The 18,732-nt window shown below is 42.9% G+C and overlaps 1 protein-coding gene across 1 annotated transcript in view; it reads right to left on the reverse strand.

Annotated features, from left to right (window-relative positions):
- The window catches only part of IREB2 (iron responsive element binding protein 2), a 2,086,845-nt gene that overhangs the window by 1,873,957 nt on the left and 194,156 nt on the right, over window positions 1-18,732 (reverse strand). The window contains exon 3 of the mRNA XM_044077824.1: window positions 7,320-7,485. Coding sequence (XP_043933759.1) covers window positions 7,320-7,485 — 166 coding nt within the window. The remainder of the gene's footprint in view (window positions 1-7,319; window positions 7,486-18,732) is intronic.

Raw genomic sequence — 18,732 nt, forward strand, 5'->3', positions numbered from 1 at the left:
GTAAAAAGGGACAAATAAAAAATTCTTTGTCTAAGGGAGGAATTTCAAATCAGCTTATCATTTTCTTTTCATAATTGATATGAAAAGAACCTCATAACCTAACTGGATAACTGAACCATAAGAACCACAGAGAGCAAGAAAAAAGAAAAAGAAGAGCACTTTAGGTTTGGTGAAGTTAGAGATTAAGCTCACCCCAAAGCTCAATTAACAGCAAACTTTGAGTTATTAGGTTCTTGTGCTCAACTTTATTTCTAAAAAATTTTTAACATGAACCTATAAAAGATCAAAACATAATTAAGTAAAAATATAAGAAGAATAAACTTTCCCCAAAATTAATCTAAAAATTTTCAAAAAACTTCCAGAGGGAAAAACTTTTAGCGTTCATAATATTAAACATATTAGAAGAATGTTATTAGCACTGCAGGATATGATGTGGGACTGACATGATGTAATGTGCATTTGCAGTGATTTTACTTAAACCTAAATTTTACTTAACCTTTGTTTGGGTTATTTGTGGGGGGTGCTGCTACCCTGCAAAAAAGTCAGAAAACACAACAAAACAGACACAGACAAAAGCTGACACAAAATCCATCTAAAGCAAATCAGCAAAATTTAAAGATTTTTTGAATTTCTTCCATAATTTTCACTAGGACTAATTTCTTTAATTGTTAATGGTCTCTATAATTATTCAGGAGTGAAATCTGTGAAAATAAAAAATCAAAAATTCCAGAAATTAAAGAATTAATTGACTCCTCCCTTCCTTCCTTCCCTCATCTGACTGAAAATCATAATTTCTTTTTTTTTCTATTATTGTAGCGGAACGAGAATTAAACACAAACAAAAAAGAGAGAGAGTAATCCAGCAGCAATTCCTCTCCTGTCCATGTTAAGGACAGAAGAAGAAAAATTTTTTTTTTGTTTTTTTTTTTTTCTTGGAAACTCCATGGAAAAGTACTGGCCCATGACATGAACACGAGCCTGGGAATCGGGCACCTTACCCCAGCTAATCAGTAAACTGTCACCTGCTCCTTCCCCCAAGGCAGACAAAAGTGGAACTTCTCTTGCCTAGTGAGTGCAATCTTACAATCACAAAGGACATGGCAGTCTCCTAATCCTTATTGGCTTCCTTAGGAACGGCAATAGCATGACCAACATGTAAAGAGGAGTGGTTTGAGGAAAGTACAGTTTTGTACCTACCATAAATGTAGATGTTCGAGTGCTCATACAGCTGCAGTCATAACAGATGGGTTATCCTGCCGAATTCCAAAGTCTAGGTCCGGCGTCGGTTGTCGTCACTTCTTCCCTGATGTCAGTGCGTCAGGGGTATAAAAGAGGCAGCCGATGCCATTTTCTTCAGTTTTTCTTGCCCCAGATGTCAGGTGCCCCCAGAAGGAAGACAAACATAATGTTATGCAAAGATGCAATGTTGATAAATCAAAAACAGTAGTTGCAAGCAAATACACCATAAAAGAATACCCCAAAAAGGTTATATGAAAAGTGTTTGTCATAAGGTCTGTCCTAAGAGGGGATGGAGGGAGGGAAACCTGGACTGCAGCTGTATGAGCACTCGAACATCTACATTTATGGTAGGTACAAAACTGTACTATGTTCATCGTGCATATAGCTGCAGTCATAACAGATGGGTAGAATCCCAAAGCTAAGTAAGGGTGGTAGGCACTAAGTGGAACTAGGAGGGGCTAGGATGCCCTGCAGGACTGCTGTGGCAAAGCCAGCTCTAGATTTTGAGTATAGTGGGAGGTGATAGTGCTTGGAGAAAGTGTGCACTGAACTCCAGGTGGCTGCTTCCAAAATGTCCTTGGTAGGGACCCCCCTGAGGAAGGCTGCAGAGGTAGCTGTGGCTCTGGTGGAGTGGGATCTGATGCATGCAGGCACAGTTTTTCCATGAAATGAGTAACAAAAGCGTATGCAGTGGGCTATCCATTTTGAAATTGTCTGTTTGGAAATAGCCTTTCCCTGAGCACCTACAGCATAGGACACAGAGTTGCTCAGATTTCCTGAATGGCTTTGTTCTGTCCAAGTAGTAACGAAGTTGTCTGTGAATGTCCAAGGAATGTAGTAGTCTTTCCCCTTTGTTTTGTGGATTAGGATAAAAGGTAGGTAAGTGGATAGTCTAATTCAAAGCTACACTGGATACTACCTTTGGCATAAAGGTAGGATTGGTTTGTAAGGAAACTCTGTCCTGATGGAAAACGAGGAATGGTTGCACAGCCATGAGGGCCTGTAGCTCCGAAACCCTGCGTGCTGAGGTGATAGCCAGAAGAAAGGCTGTTTTCCATGACAAGTACTGTAACTCTGTTGAAGAAGCTGGCTCGAAGGGAGGAAGGGTCAGCTTTTTCAATATGTAGTTGAGGCCCCAAGCAGGGACTGGTGGTTTCCTTGGGGGTTTTAAATTCTTTCCCCTCTGAGGAACTGCCTTAAGAGAGGGTGAGAGAATAACGGAGGATCTGTGTTGTATTGTGCAGAAATGGCTGAAGCGTGGATCTTGATGGAAGAGAAGGAAAGTCCATTGTTTAACATCTCAGCTAGGTACTGTAAAATTTGAGGTATATTTATTACCCAAGGATTCTGTCCCTTTTCTTGATTCCAGGCACAAAATCGTTTCCATTTGGCGGAGTAAGCCTTTCTAGTAGAAGGTCTTCTGGCCTCCAAGATGACATCCTGCACCTCCTTGGAGAGGAGAAACTGCTGGGAAATCAAGGAATTCTCCATGCTGCTAGATTTAGAGTTTTGAGATGGCTGTGAAGGGTTTTGTAGTTGTGCTGGGACAACAGAAGAGGGACTACAGGTAGGATCCATGGTGGGGAATATGTCAGGCTCCTCAGGAGCGGATACCAGTGTTGTCTTGGCCAGTCTGGAGCGATGAGAATATTTTTTGGCCTCTCTGCTCTGGCTTTTAATAGAACTTTGGGCAGCAGAGGAAGAGGCGGGAAGGCATAGACTGTCAATGTTGCCCAATTGAAGGAAAGTGCGTCCACCTTCCAGGCCTGTGGATGATAGGTCCTTGAACAAAATTTTTTCAACTGGCAATTTCTGTGGGTAGCAAAGAGATCTATGTCTGGCTGTCCCCATGCCTGAGTTATCTTTGTGAAAAGTTGAGGATGCAACTTCCATTCATGTGGATCTGTCATATTTCTGCTTAGGTTGTCTGCCAGTGTGTTTTCCTTCCCTGGCAGGAATTGTGCCTGCAGTTGAATTTGCAATTCCAGTGCTGTGTTCCATAGGGTCATGGCTTGCCTGCACAGGGGGTATGAATGAGTTCCCCCTGTTTGTTTATGTACCACATCACTGTGGTGTTGTCTGTCCTTATCAATAGCTGGCCTGGATGCAGTAGGTCTTTGAAGGTCATAATAGCCTTTTGCACAGCTAGCATTTCCTTTTGGTTGATGTGGAGGTGCTTCTCTTTTCGGGTCCATTTTCCCTGAATGCACTGATCTGTCATGTGTGCTCCCCAGGCGTAGTCTGAAACGTCTGTTATGATGATTTGAGTTGCTTGAGGTACACAGAAAGGAAGACCTGTATTTCTTTGGCAAGCTTGAGTCCACCACAAAAATTCCTTTTGAAGGCATGGAATGAGTGGGATAATTGTTTCCAAGCTGTGGCTGTGTTGAGACCATAAGTTTTTCAGGTACCATTGAAGTTTCCTCATATGCAGCTTTGCACATGGGATTAGTAGGATGCAAGATGCCATGAATCCCAGAGCCTGCAGGATTTTCCTTGCAGTTAGCCTGGTGTAAGTTGCCATTTTTCTGAAGTATTGAGACAGTTGCCCTAGCTTGTCTGGCGTGAGGTAGGCCATCTGGGTGGTTGTATCCAAGCTGGCACCCAGGAAAATTATTTGTTGAGAGGGTATTAGTTTTGATTTCTTTTTGTTGACTGTGTATCCCAGGAAGTTCAACAGTTTTATTACAAACGCCAGGTGTTTCAGTAGTATGTCCTTGCTGTCTGTTTGGATCAGGCAGTCGTCCAGATATGGGTATATTTGTATCCCTTGTAGTCTGCAGAAGGCGATTACTGATGCCAGGCATTTCGTAAACACTCTGGGCGCAGTAGATAAGCCAAAGGGCAATGCAGAGAATTGGTAATGGGTTGAACCTGCAAGAAATCTGAGGTATCTCCTGCAATCTTGTCTGATAGGGACATGCAGGTATGCCTCCTTGAGGTCCAATGTTACCAGCCAAGACTCCGTGCCCAGCATGGGAAGAAGCTGCTGTAATGTGAGCATCTTGAATTTTGGCACCTGTAGATATGTGTTTAGGATGGATAGGTCTAAGATAGGTTTCCAATCTTTGTCTTTCCTCGGTACCAGGAATAGTCTGGAATAAAACCCTTGACCTTGTTCTTTTGCAGGTACCTCTTGAATTGCTTTCATGTCTATGACAGCTGAAACTTGTTTTTGTGCCTCTGCCCTTTGATTTTGTGGCAGGTTTAGCATGCCCCTCATTTTTGGAAGGGTGTGAAAGTGGAACCTGTAGCCTCTATCTATAATGTCCAGAATCCATATGTCTTTTGTAACAATATGCCAATTTTTTTGAGAATAATGTCAATTTTCCGCCCAAAGGTGCTGCCATTTAAGCTTTGCTTGGCAGGTGTAGGAAGAAGTCATTGTGTCTGTTTTCTAAAAGACTGTGATCTATCTTCTCCACCTCTTGGGGTTGGTGCTTGCCACTGTCTGGCTCTGAAGGATCCTTGAGGTTGCCCTCTGCCCCTTGGGTGCCTGTATCTGCCCCTTTGAGGTCTGTCCGTGGTGGAAAGGACAAATTTTTTGATGGCCAGTTTCTGCTGAAACGTGGAGGCTGTACCTGCAGGAAATCTTTCACTGTTTGCATTGATTTAGCTTTTTCCTCCATTTTCTTTAGCACCTCCAAACAATACATCTTTTTGAAGAGGTGCATCTAATAATTTAGCTTTGACATGATCTGGTAAGGTTTGAGCCAAGCATGCCTACGTATAACAGACCCCGTAACAGCAGCTCTACATGAGGCCTCTAAAACATCAAAACCACACTGCAAGGTATGTTTACCCACTTGCTCTGCACCATGCAACAAATCCTGCAACTCTTTTAAATCTGGTTGTTCTGGTTGTGTCATCTTGCTTTTCAGCTGAGATATCAAAAACTGTTGATACTTTAACATATGGAACTGACAGTTTAATGCCCTCATGGTTAAAGTGGCCGAGGTGTACACCTCTTTCTAAAGCTCTGGAATCTCTCTCTGAAGGTAATGGATTTTTAGCAGTAGAGGCCTTAATTCCCTTGGGACCCTGTGAAATTGTTTCTGGGTCAGCAGTATGGCTTTTATATAGGAACTGGTGAGAATCAGGAACCCGGTAATACCTGCCTGGTTTAACAGGAGCTGGAGGCAAAGAATCAGGATTAAGGCTGGCTTCTGTGTACACATCATCCAATATATCTAAAACAGAAGGGATAGCCAGAGGCCTATGCTGGGGGAGCAGAAGAAATTCCCTGAGCCTTTTCCTGGAATCTGAGTAATCTTGGCCTTCCCAGTGAAAGTGTTCCCTCAATGTATACAGGGTTTCCCCAAAAGAGAAGTCCTCGGGGGAGGGGGGAGAGACTGAGGGAATAGACTCCTCTGCATCAGAGTCTTAGAATGGAGAATAGGCATAATCCTGGTCCTCGGATAGTTCTGAGGTAATAGAAGCTTGATCTGAGGAAGGGTAGTCTTCCTCTAATCTGGGCCTTTTGTCAGAGGGGGGATGAGAACCCCTGATAAGAGTAATCAAATTCTCAGCCATTTTAAGCATCTGTTTTTTAGGCATGGTGCCTTGAGAGGGGGTCTGAGGAACCTGTTTTTTTGGTTTTCATGGCTGCTTTAGATTTAGTGAAGGCTTTAATAGAGAAGGAGGAAGGCCTGAAGACCCCTTGAGAAATGGCAGGCCTGTCTAAATTCTGAGTTTCCCTGCCAGAGGTGGCGTCGGGATCTGTAGTAGGAATGGAGGCCGAGGAGCCTGCGACCTCGGGTACTGAAGACACTGGTAATGCATTGTCATCGGTACTCAGGGGCTGTGTAGGCGCCTCGCTGAGTACCGGAGAACCGGTAGTCGGCCTTAACGTGGTTTCAGTAGGTGGTGCGGACCTCGTATGTCGGTCCTTATCTTTGCGTTTTTTGCACAAAACTGGAGTCGGAGTATCTGACGACATAATATAATTACATTTTTTGCCAAAAAAGTGAAGGGCGAACTCTGCCCGACGCTTAAGAGTGCGCTTATTGAATCTAGCACAAAAACGGCAGGCTGAGACGTCGTGGTCTGGGCCTAAGCAAGGTATACAGAAAGAATGGAAATCCTTATGCGGTATTTGCTTCCCAAATGAAATGCAATTATTAACTTTGTCTGACATCGGTCTGAGGCAAGAAAAGTTTCTAACGGGTACTTAGCTTTCAAGAAGACTTCGGCTGAAATACTTTCGTAAATCTCAGGAGCTGGCCGACCGGCACTTGCGAACTGCTTCTGCTTCGGGCACCGCACGGCAAGAAAGACTGAAGAAAATGGCGTTGGCTGCCTCTTTTATACCCGACACACTGACGTCAGGGAAGAAGCGACGACAACCGACGCCGGACCTAGACTTTGGAATTCGGCCGACAGAGGACCCGCCTGACGGCAGGATAACCCATCTGTTATGACTGCAGCTGTATGCACGATGAACATCTAGTATTGGCCACTGCAGTTGCCCACCAGAGCCTAAGACAGTGATGGAGCTATTCTCTTCTTGTGGATGGGGGAAGCAAGAATTGAGGAGACAGACAACAGCTGCATGTCCAAAACAGGAAGGAGCCCTCATAAAAGGATATACAGAGCCTGACTGGGTCAGTAAACCTTCTGACAGGAAAATTAAATTTCTGAGGTAAAACTTTGTGCGACAATTCCCCAAAAGCACCAAATCATACCCCATACACACTTGTGCTACACTAGAATGCATTATATATTTTATTATTTTTTTAATATATAAATTCTACAGAAGCACAGCACTTCAGCTGCAACAAAGCTCAGTAGATTTTGGTGCCCAACCTGCCTCTCCTGTATGTCTCTGCTTCAGCCAGCAGAAGTGGTGGCTTGGATACATGAAAGGTGCCATAAAGCCTTAAAACTTTGAAAACTGACAGGTGGTCATATTCTAGGCAAGGCTATAACCCAAATAGCTCAGGCTACTGCAACAGTGATCTAAATGTTGAACATCTTATATTTCAACTATGGGTAGAAACACAAAAGTCTAGTAGGCAGTACTAATGCCCATGTATGACAGTGTAACTTTATATGCAGAAAAATTTGGCAAAAACAGCTTACGTGAAATCTTGAAAGAGAACTCGTGCAGCACAAAAAGGTACTTCCACACTAGTTTGATGATTCTTCCACTCTAAAATGTTTTCCACATCAGCCTCCGTGACGAAAAAACCATCACAGTTCCGCACAGCAGCCTCAAGTAGGACCCGAATAGAAAAGGGGAGACTGTCTATTTAACAACAAAAAAGTTAATCCATACCACTCTAATCAGAGCTGTTACATCCTGAGGATTGCAGAGTTTAGCTACCTACATTTAAAAGTTATTTATCTAGAAGAGTTTAACTCAGCTTGAAGTGCAGCAGTCTATAAAGGCTAGAAAGCACAGACAAGCACTACTTACAACTGTTTGAAAACACTTTTTTTTTTTTTTTAATCAAGGTAGAAATAAACCATTTTTCCAAATTTGGCACACACAAAAGATTCAGGATACAGTCAGCAGAGACATGTTAAAAAGGGTGCAGAACTTTTCATGAATGCTTTCCCTTTCCTGTAGCCCCTAAGAAGAGGGCAGAGTAAAGGGCACAGTAAGGAGATTAAAGGCGAATACAGGCAGTCACCAGGTTAAGGATGAGATCCCGTTTTTCAGTCTGTCCTTAAGTCAAATTTGTATGCAAGTCAAAACACGTACATATGGTTCTTATTAAATGTCACTTAGTCAAATGTTTGCCTCAGTCTAGTATTTATTTTACATTTCTTTACATAGAAAACACTTTAAAAACCCTTCCAAATTATCAAACAATATTCTATACTGCAGTAATATCAATAACAATATTGCAAGTGCAGTATAACACTACAGTTATGTTCACAGACATTACAGCACGGTACTGTATGTACTGTAGCAAACATTAAAGAAACCGTTCTTAAAATAGTTCAAATGGAAAAAAAGGAAACAGGATAACAATCAATGTAAAAGTTAACGCTCATTTGTGAGTTAACATTATGATACAGTACAGTAACTTTATTAACTGATTGATTTACTTGTTGGAGAGAATGGGCCTGGTGGTGCAGAGTCAGGGTTTGATTCTGCTGGTGGAGAGAGGGTGTTTACTACTGGAGTAAATTTCTTGAAGTAGGCATCAAGGGAGGTTTGTACAGAGCTTTTCTTTTTCTCATCATAAATAGCCTTATAGCAGCTGAGGCCCTCAGTAACCGTACGGTAAACTTGGGTGAACCTCTCTGTATTAGGCTCTTGCTTCTCCAACTTTGCCATTCCTGCTTTAATGAGATGAAAGGCTTCAGCTAACTCTTTTGACGAAAACGTTTTTGATTTTGGAGTTTTTAGGTCCCTGTTTTGTTCCACAAATGCTACTGTCTGCTGCTCCAGTTCCACAAGGTCTTCATTGGTCAATTCTTTGCCATGGGAGTCAAGTAACTCTATGACATCCATCCAGCCAGAAAAAATGTAAAATCACAGAAAACAATAGCAGCAGAAGCTCAACAAACCTCGAGTCTTCAGACCACCCGAGCCAAAAACAGTTTCAGTAAAAGTTCCTGTTGGTTCTTTTTAGTGATGAAGACTTCAATATTAGTAAATCCAAAAAAAGGCGTGTTGAATCAAAAAACTTTCTTTATTGTCACAAACGAAGTAAAAGACAAGCGCTTTCGCCCGGTAATACCGGGCTTTTTCAAGTACAACCAATGGACTAGAGATTCAGCTTAAATAGCTTGCCAATAAAAGCCAATTAATCAATTATTAAATTAAATTAATCAAATGATGTTAAACGAAGTATTCACAATATAAATTAGTAAACACTCAAAATGGAATGAAACTCAGCAGCATCAACGATAAAAAATATATCATAGGTTTAAACTGTTTAAATTTAAATTAAAAACCATCAAAATTATATTGTTATACAATAAATATTGCCACTAAAACTTGTTTAGTTACCAAATGCCATCAATAAATGCAAATTAAGAAAGTCTGAATAAACTTTACATTAATCCTGTGACCAGTGATTTCATAGTGCATACATCTTATATTACAAATTATTGCCATAGTAAGTTTAAAATAATTAAAATTATTAAAATCAGTAAGTAATCTAATCTTTATTATAAAACCTGTTGCTCTTGACAATAACATGCTTTATGAAAAATGTGTTCTTAAACTGTTTAAAAACCTGTGAATAGAACAGTGTTTGTATATGCCACTATAATAAAACAGCCCTTTTCAAGGTATTAAATAACCTAATAAATAGACAATGATAAATAAAAAAATGTATATGTAATTAACCACCTATGATTATTGAATATATATATCAAATCTTAAAAAATATTTACCAATAAATATATATATTAATTGAGGCCAAATTCATGCTATAGCCAAAGTTCAAGAGTGCATTTGTAGTATATGTCATGTAACTGACATGCAAGCTAAACAAAAATGTTTACCCTCCTCATTGAATAGTGCAAAAAACTAACATCAACATAAGCAATAAATGGTGAAGAAATTAATTATAGAACATTTCTATTAGCCTTTAAGATGCAAGACAAACTAACATTTTCATTTAACCCAGGGAACTTAGTGGCATCTAGTTTTAGTTGCCAGATGAGTTCCCTACTACCAAGCCTTGTCTCCCAATCACCCCCCCCTAGGATCTTGAGTCACCTTCTCTATAACAAAAAACTTTAAAGACATACGAGGGCAAGTGAGAGAGTGTTTGAAAAAAGCATTGGTGTCTTTCTTTTTTTCAATATCATGCAAGTGCTCATAAATTCTGCGCTTAAGTACTCTCTCAGTCTTCCTCACGTAAAAACCTGGGCATGCCTGACATAAACCCAAATATACAACACCAGAAGATTTGCAAGAATAATAACTGTTAGCTCTTAAGGTAAATTTTCTAGAAGGTATATAAACATGGTCATCCTGGAGAATATAAGAACATTGATGACACCTCCCACAACTATATGTGCCTAACTTTTTGTTAGAAACACTGTTGGGGTGTGTAATTAAACAGCGTGCACGGTCTTCAAAAATGCCCTTCAGATTAATCTCCCTTTTTCTCATGAAATTTATAGTTTTGGGAAGAAATGCACTAATATCTTCCTGCGTTGTTATGATCGGCCAAAAAGCACGAATGGTGTTCTCTATAAAATATGAATCACTTGTATAGGTGTATGAAAAATTCTTGTATGTAGTAGTTTCAGTTTTTCTAATTGATAAAGGTAAAGGTAAACCTGTGCCTAGTAGAGGAGAATAAAAACAATCTCTTTTCTCCAAGACTTGACTAACATCGTTTGAAAGAGTGGCAGGGGGTAACCTCTTTCTAAAAATAATGTTCTCAAATAATCTACCTCTTTGAGAAAGAGCTCAAGGGAACTACACATTCTTGAAGCCCTGATAAGTTGTCCTTTCATGATACCTTTTTTGATATAAAGTGGATGACCAGTATCAAAATGTAGAAAAGTGTTTGAGTAAGTGCTTTTCCGATAGATTTGTGATTGGAAGCACTTGTTTTTTTACATCTTTAGTGAGTAACACATCCAAATAGTGTAATGTTGTGTCACTAATTTCATAGGTGAAAGAAAGAAAATGTGTTGAGATGTTCAAATAATCAAAAAATTCTTGAAAATTTTCTTTCGACCCCTGCCACAAAATGCAAATGTCATCCAGGTATCTTTTGTAATAAACTATGAATTGCTTCCATTTGGTGGAATGGACAAAGAGCTTTTCCCATTTGTGTAGTACTATGTTGGCATAAGCCGTAGCACAAGGGGCACCCATTGCTACCCCTCTTCTCTGTCGGAAAAATTCACCGTTGAAATAAATGAAGTTATTTTGTAAAATGATGCCCATGAATTCCACTATGAGGTTGATTAAGTTGTTATTCAATCCAGTTTCAGAAGCTAACACTTCATTGAACCACTCAATACCAGTGTCGTGCGGTATACTGGGGAAAAGCTCAATAATGTCGATAGTCACCATAAAAATGTCAGAACTGTATATTCCTGGAAGAATACTGGCTAAAAATTCCCATGAGTCTTTACATACAAAATCAAGGGTGGAGACATTCTTTTAAATGAAAATCAACAAATTTACTCAGGGGCTCCGTAATACCCCCTGCCCCAGCTACAATTGGTCTAAATTTGAGGGGTTCCAAACCCTTGTGTACTTTTGGAATCCCAAATAAAACCGGGGTTTTTGGCTTGGGTACTAACAGGTAGTTGAATAGTTTTTCATCTATAGCTCCTTGCATGAGATGATCATGTAAAAGATATTTTATGCTGGACAGTGCAATATTTAACTCGTTTAATGAAATAGAATCATAAATATTAGTGTCCTGCAAAAGATCATGTATGTAGTTATCGTAATCAAAATGATGCATCAAAACTATACCGCCACCCTTGTCCGGTTTCATTACCCTGATTCCTTCCTTTTTTAATTTGTCAACCAATTGTTGTAAATGCGGGTTAAAGTTGGAATGTTGGTCAAAATGTTCAACAAAAGTGTTCTCTCTCCAAGCATTTTCTACTAAATCCTCAAAAATCCTAAGGGCAGGATGGGTGGGGGGATTAAATGTACTGCTCCTAGTAAGAGATCTGTCAGATACTGGTTGTCCCTTAAAAAATACAGCAAGATTTAAGTTTCTGACAAAAAGTTTCAACTCAATAAGTGATCTCGGTAAATACATAGGTTTCGCTGGCACAAAATGCAAACCTTTAGTAAATAATTCAAAGAAGTCAGGGGTCACAGATAACTCTGTTAATTTATAAATTGTAAAATTCTCTTTGCTGATAACTTTATATCCTTTGTTGTGATCTTTTAGTTCCTCCACATCACTCAAGTATGTGAAGGAAAGAGAAAAAAAGAGAAACCGTTCTTAAAATAGTTCAAATGGAAAAAAAGGAAACAGGATAACAATCAATGTAAAAGTTAATGCTCATTTGTGAGTTAACATTATGATACAGTACAGTAACTTTATTAACTGATTGATTTACTTGTTGGAGAGAATGGGCCTGGTGGTGCAGAGTCAGGGTTTGATCTGCTGGTGGAGAGAGGGTGTTTACTACTGGAGTAAATTTCTTGAAGTAGGCATCAAGGGAGGTTTGTACAGAGCTTTTCTTTTTCTCATCATAAATAGCCTTATAGCAGCTGAGGCCCTCAGTAACCGTACGGTAAACTTGGGTGAACCTCTCTGTATTAGGCTCTTGCTCCTCCAACTTTGCCATTCCTGCTTTAATGAGATGAAAGGCTTCAGCTAACTCTTTTGACGAAAACGTTTTTGATTTTGGAGTTTTTAGGTCCCTGTTTTGTTCCACAAATGCTACTGTCTGCTGCTCCAGTTCCACAAGGTCTTCATTGGTCAATTCTTTGCCATGGGAGTCAAGTAACTCTATGACATCCATATCAGTGATGTCTAACTGAAGTTGATGACCAATATCAACCACAGCTTGCCTGGTTTCAGCAATGTCATCATCTATAGAAGCCTGTAAAGCAGAGCAAATTGTGGCCACAATTTGTTCCACACTCCTTTAATATCGGACTGCTTTACATCATCCCAAGAATTGGGCTATATTTTTGATAGCACCACAGATGTTATAATTCTTCCAGAACTCCCTTAAGGTCATTATATTATCTTGGGTTGCCCACTGCTTGTGAAAAGGTCCACTGCAGATAACAGGCCTTAAACGAGGCTATTACTCCCTGTTCCATTGGCTGAAGTAACAATGTGGTGTTGGGGGGTAAAAATACAACCTTCACACTGGAGTGCAAGTCATCTAAACTGTTTGGATGTCCATGTGCATTGCCAAGTAGGAGAATTTTGAAAGGAATGTTCTTGGCCAAGCAATACCTTTGAACACCAGGAAAAAATGGCAACCTTTAAAGAGGTAACAAAAACAAAACCAGTGAAGTCAAAACTTGAAAACCAAAAAAATTCACTGCGAGTCACCAATGAGAGGATCGATGTTGTTTAATGTAGAATCCACAGCGTGACAACAGCAAGAAACAGCAAGACACAGCAATTAAACACTTGTAGTTGCATATAGCGTTTTCGTATTCCTTCATCAGAATGAAGTAGCTTATGCTTCTCACTGCCTTATATACCAGATGCAATTAATAAACTAATTGAAAATTGGTTTGATTGGATTCTAACCATCAAGGTTTAAAACATAATAAAGTCTCAATGTTTAATAACCAGAATACAATAAAAATAAGTTAAAAACAGTTTAAAAACTTCCTTAAAACAATAGTCCAAAATAATGTCATAAAGACATTATGCTAATAATTATAAAATATATTAATGTGTATGTAAAGCTGAACTACAAGGTATAAACCCTTTGGTTGTGAAAATCACAATTTTGCCTGTCTTAATTTAAGGACTGGTTTTAAAGAAACCATATCATTTAGACCTGGAGGACTTGATGCCTCTAACCAAAGTTGCCAATACAATTCACGATATTCAAGACGTGTTTCCCACATACCACCTCTCACATCTTTATCCACTATTTCTAAGACAAAAAATGAATACTTAGCTCCTTTACAATCTAAGGTATGCTTATACAATGCATTGTTAATATTTTCCCTGGTGATTTCATAACAGTGTTCGTAAATTCGGTTTTTGAGTTTCCTTTCGGTCTTGCCTACATAAAAAGAATCACATAATTTACATAAGGCCTAATAGACAAGACCGTAGGTGTGACAATTTGCATAACAATTACTGGTTAGTCTTTTGTTTCTGCTAACCAATTCAACACAGGAAGCATTTATCAAGTAATTACACTGGGAACAAAATTAGAAGTTATGTACTCACCATAACGTTCCATCTGAGTAGGTGACTTCATTCGGATGCAACCTGTGGGTATCGGATCCGACCTCGGATCCGAGCCGGCAATTCAAAAGCTTAGGCTCCGAGCTCCTAGCTCCTCCCTCTTACCCATAACCCCTTGCCAAGCCCTGACTGACCTCAGATTGAGTTTGCCTCAAAATACTGACAACAGTACACTAAAACAGCATAAATACTCGCTCTATAAAGGTCAGGGCGATGGAGGATAGTTACATCGAATGAAGTCACCTACTCAGATGGAACGTTATGGTGAGTACATAACTTCTAAATCTGAAGTAGGCAGACTTCATTGTCTGCAACCTGTGGGACAGAGTGGCTAGCTATCTGAAAGTTGGGGGGCCGAGATGGAAGGATGATCGGGAGCACCGCTGAGCGAAAGGATGCTCTTCCTCTAGAAACAACATCCACCTTGTAATGAGAAATAAAAGTATGAGGCGAGGCCCAAGTAGCTGCCGTGCAGATATCATCCAATGATACACGGGACTTAAAGGCGGCTGACGTGGAAACTGCCCTAGTAGAATGAGCCGTAACCCTCTGAGGGGCAGGTCTGCCTGAAGTGTCATATGCCTGCAAAATACAATTAGCAATCCACTTAGATAGTGTGACTTTAGATACTGCTTTACCCGGAGCAAATTTAGCAAAGGAGACGAACAGCTGATCTGATTTCCTGTGGCCAGCTGTTCTGTTAATATAAAAACGTAAATGTCTATGAACATCCAAGGAATGCAATTTGTATTCTCCTTTGTTTGAGTACTTGGGAAAAAACACAGGTAAATTGATTGACTGGTTAATATTGGATTCAGAAGAGACCTTCGGAAGAAAAGAAGGATTGGTCCTGAGGCACACCCTATCAGGGAAGAAAGAAAGGTAAGGCGGTTTGACGCACAGAGCCTGAAGCTCAGACACTCTTCTGGCTGAAGTGATAGCTACCAGGAAGGCAGTCTTCCAGGAAAGGTACTTTAAATCAGTAGAAGCTGCAGGCTCAAGGGAGGAGCAGTAAGGGCTTGCAGGACTAAAGACAAGTCCCAGGGTGGTACAACCTCCTTGACTGGAGGCCTCAACAAAAACTCCTTTGAGAAATGTTTTGCATAATTTCGTCATAAGGGGAGCTGTGTCATGACCAATGTGATAATGCGAGATAGCTGCCAATTGTACCTTTATCGTGGAAGAACTAGCCCCTTGATGAAAGAGGTCTGTTAGAAAATCCAGCACCGCTGACATAGGTGCCGAGAAAGGATCCAAAGTTCTCTGTACTGCCCATATAGAGAATCTCTTCCATTTACTCGATAAACCTGCCTGGTGGAAGGTTTATGAGCTGCCACTAAAATGGCCTTGACCGGTGATGAGATACCGGGAGTCCTAATTAAGGATGGAACTGGAGCAGCCAAGCTGTCAACTTCAGGGTCCAGATTGGGAACTGACATTCCCAGAGGGTGAGAGATGAGATCCGAAATTGGATCCAGAATCCATGGTGGATTGATTTTGTGAGACCATACAAAGGGGAACCAAGGTTGTCGAGGCCAGAATGGGGCAATGAGAATCATTCTGCTCCCCAAACTGTTGGCTTTCTGCAGAAGCCTCTGCATCAGAGGAAGTGGAGGGTAGGCATAAAGGAGACCGGGAGGCCAAGCATGCACCAGAGCATCTCTCGGGAACTCCCCTGGTGGGGGAAGCAGAGCGAAGAAATTGTCGCATTTGGCGTTTGAGGGAGAGGCAAAAAGATCGCAACAGGGTTGCCCCAAACGGCAAAAATCTTCTTCGCTACTTGAGGATTGAGAGACCACTCGTGTGGAGAAAGGATGGTGCGACTGAGCTTGTCCGCAAGGATGTTGGACTTTCCCGGAATGTGCGTTGCTACCAGAAAGCGTTTGGTGGAAATTGCCCATTCCCAGACTCTCATGGCCTCTCGACAAAGGGGGTAAGACCTGGTTCCTCCCTGTTTGTTGATATACCACACTACCGACATGTTGTCTGTCTGAATCGCAATAGTCCCTGAAGGAAGAACGTGGTGAAGTGCTTGCAATGCTAGGAGCACCGCCCTCATTTCCAGGACATTTATATGCAATGACGTCTCTGTGGGATTCCACGTGCCTTGGACAATCTTTCCCGCAGAATGCCCCCACCCGAGGCGAAGCGTCCGTGGTCACTGTGGCTCGGGAAATGCAGCAAAAGGTCTCCCTGCCAGGGGCTCCGGGAAAGAAGCCACCAAAGAAGGAGTCCCTGCACGCTCTGCTGACCGCAATCGGAGCGTTTAGAGAAGAACAAAGAGGGGACCACTGAACTTGAAGGGTCCATTTAAGAACCCGCATGCGTAAACGGACATGAATGAGAAGCAGAATAGCTGCCGCCATAGAACCTAGGGCCCTCAGGACCGAAGCTGCAGTTGGAGATGGTTGCAGGATCGCTGTCACATGACACTTCAGGCTGCCAATACGGTCTGGGGTGAGGAAGGCTCGCATTGATCTGGTGTTTAGTCTTCCTCCTATGAAATCTATAACTTGTGTGGGGTTCAGAAAAGATTTCTCCCAGTTGATCGTGATGCCCAGCCTTGGTGCTAGTTGAAGAAAGTAATCCCTGGCTGAGCACAGAAGATGCCTTGATGATGCCGTCAGGTGCCAGTCGTTCAGGTCCGGAAAGACCTGTTAGCCCTGCTGCCTCAGGTGGGCCGCTACCACCGCCAGCACCTTGGGAGACACCCTGGGGCTGAGGTGAGACCAAAGGGAGGACCCTGAACTGATAATGACTGGCTCCCAGCCGGCGAAGAAACCTCCTGGATCGTCTGTCCATCCGAATGTGGTAGTACGCGTCCTTGAGGTCTATGGAGCACATCCAGTCGTTCTCCCTCAAGAGGAAGTATAGATTGCAGGGTGACCATCCGGAACTTTTGCTTGGTTACTGACAGGTTCAGCTGGGAAAGGTCTAAGATTGGTCTGAAGTCCCCGTCTTCTTTGGCACCAAAAGAACCTGGAGTAAAACCCTAATCCGGTTTGATCTCGGGGCGTGCTGGATGGCTCTTTTGTAGCAGCTGTTCGATTTGATAGCTGCCGCCTCCTTTGGTCGGGTGGAACATCTGGGAGGCTGCGAGATTTGGGAACCTTGAATAGGGAATTGAATATCCTCTGGATATGACTCAAGCACCCAACTGTCTGTTGTTATGGACTCCCAAGAAGTCAGGTGCCTCGAACCGCCCCGACTGCCTCCCGACCCGGACACCCGGGCAACCCTTCAGGGCTGCTGCGTCGGTCTATCCCAGCACGGTTCTCCGCACCCAAAGTTGCCAGCAGCCCCCTGCCTCTAGCAGCGACCTCCCGTCCTCCTCTGCCACGGAAGGACTGGTTGTCCGGAGCAGGTTGGGACTGCTGCGACTTCGGAACCACATCTTCTTCTGTCCCTTTTGGTTCTTAGAGAAGGACCTCTGGGGAGCTGAGAAGCGGACTCCGACGGCAGACAGCGCCTTCCCGTCCTTTTCGCTCTGGACTAATGTCTCGCGAACAGTCTTGCCAAACAAGGCAGAACCATCGAAGGGGGCATTCGCGAAGGTCGCCTTGAAGGGCTCTGCAAAATCACAATGGCGGAGCCAGGCCTGTCGCCTCATGACTAGGCCTGCTCCGCTGGCTCTAGCGGCTCCCTCAGTAGCATGAGAAAGTAGCCGCATAGATGTATTGGAAACTGATCTGAGAGTGGCCATTCGGGTGGAGTAAACCTGTTTATCCTCACTCGAGATGCAGCGTATTCTTTAATCAGATCCCGCTGCATCCTAATGACATGTGCCATGTAGTTCAGCGCTCTCAAGGAGAAGGTTGCTGAACTAAAAACTCGCTTCCCAATGCGATCCATCGAACGGGACTCCTTGCCCGGAGGATGCATGGAGGGACTCTCCTGGGCCAATTCCCTCTTCGTGGCTGCAGCCATCATCATGGCATCTACTGGGGGACCCTTACTCCAGTGGGTGCGGTCCGGAGGAGGAAAGAATGCGGTCCGGGCGCTTAGGGATAGGCTCAATGGTGTCCGGATCCTTCCGCCCTGATGGAAATAAGATCCACCAGGGGTCAGCAGGAGGGACACCCAAGAGGTAGAAGGGCCGCCTCGAATGCCTCCAAGAACACAGACTCGTCCGAAGAAGCCTTGGGGCAGACCACCCCCTGATCCTTAACATCTCCATGATGTCTCCAAATGAGGCGTCCTCAGGGGTGACCTAGGGAGCCTTCCCTTCATCCAAGTCTGTGTCTTCAGTGACGGACTCAGGGAGTCCATGTGCCTCCTCTTGCACTTACGCTGAGGTACTTCATCGGGGCTGTCCGAGGAGTACTCTTCAGCAGTTGGATGTTCCAAGGGAACCACTTGGGACATCGGCGGCTGTCCCTGGGACCGGCTGGTGGGGCCTGGCCCAACTGCAATGGAGTGCGGGATGGAGCCGTGGCAGGGACCGGGGTCCGGATGTCTCGACAGTGCCCTTTCCACAACGCCGAAGCCGAGGGGAGCCAGCTTCTCTAAGCCCCGAGAGCCGACCCCCACTCAGATCCGGCGACGGATCGGTCGGAGCGAAACCGTCGGATCCGAGAGGCGGTGTGCTCCGACCTGGGCGGAGCCGAACACACCAGCTCCCTCGGATCCGAGGCTCGGCCCTCGGCTCC

This window comes from Protopterus annectens, chromosome 7.part0, assembly GCF_019279795.1.
Source record: "Protopterus annectens isolate FY-2018-M chromosome 7.part0, PAN1.0, whole genome shotgun sequence".
Classification (NCBI taxonomy): domain Eukaryota; kingdom Metazoa; phylum Chordata; order Ceratodontiformes; family Protopteridae; genus Protopterus; species Protopterus annectens.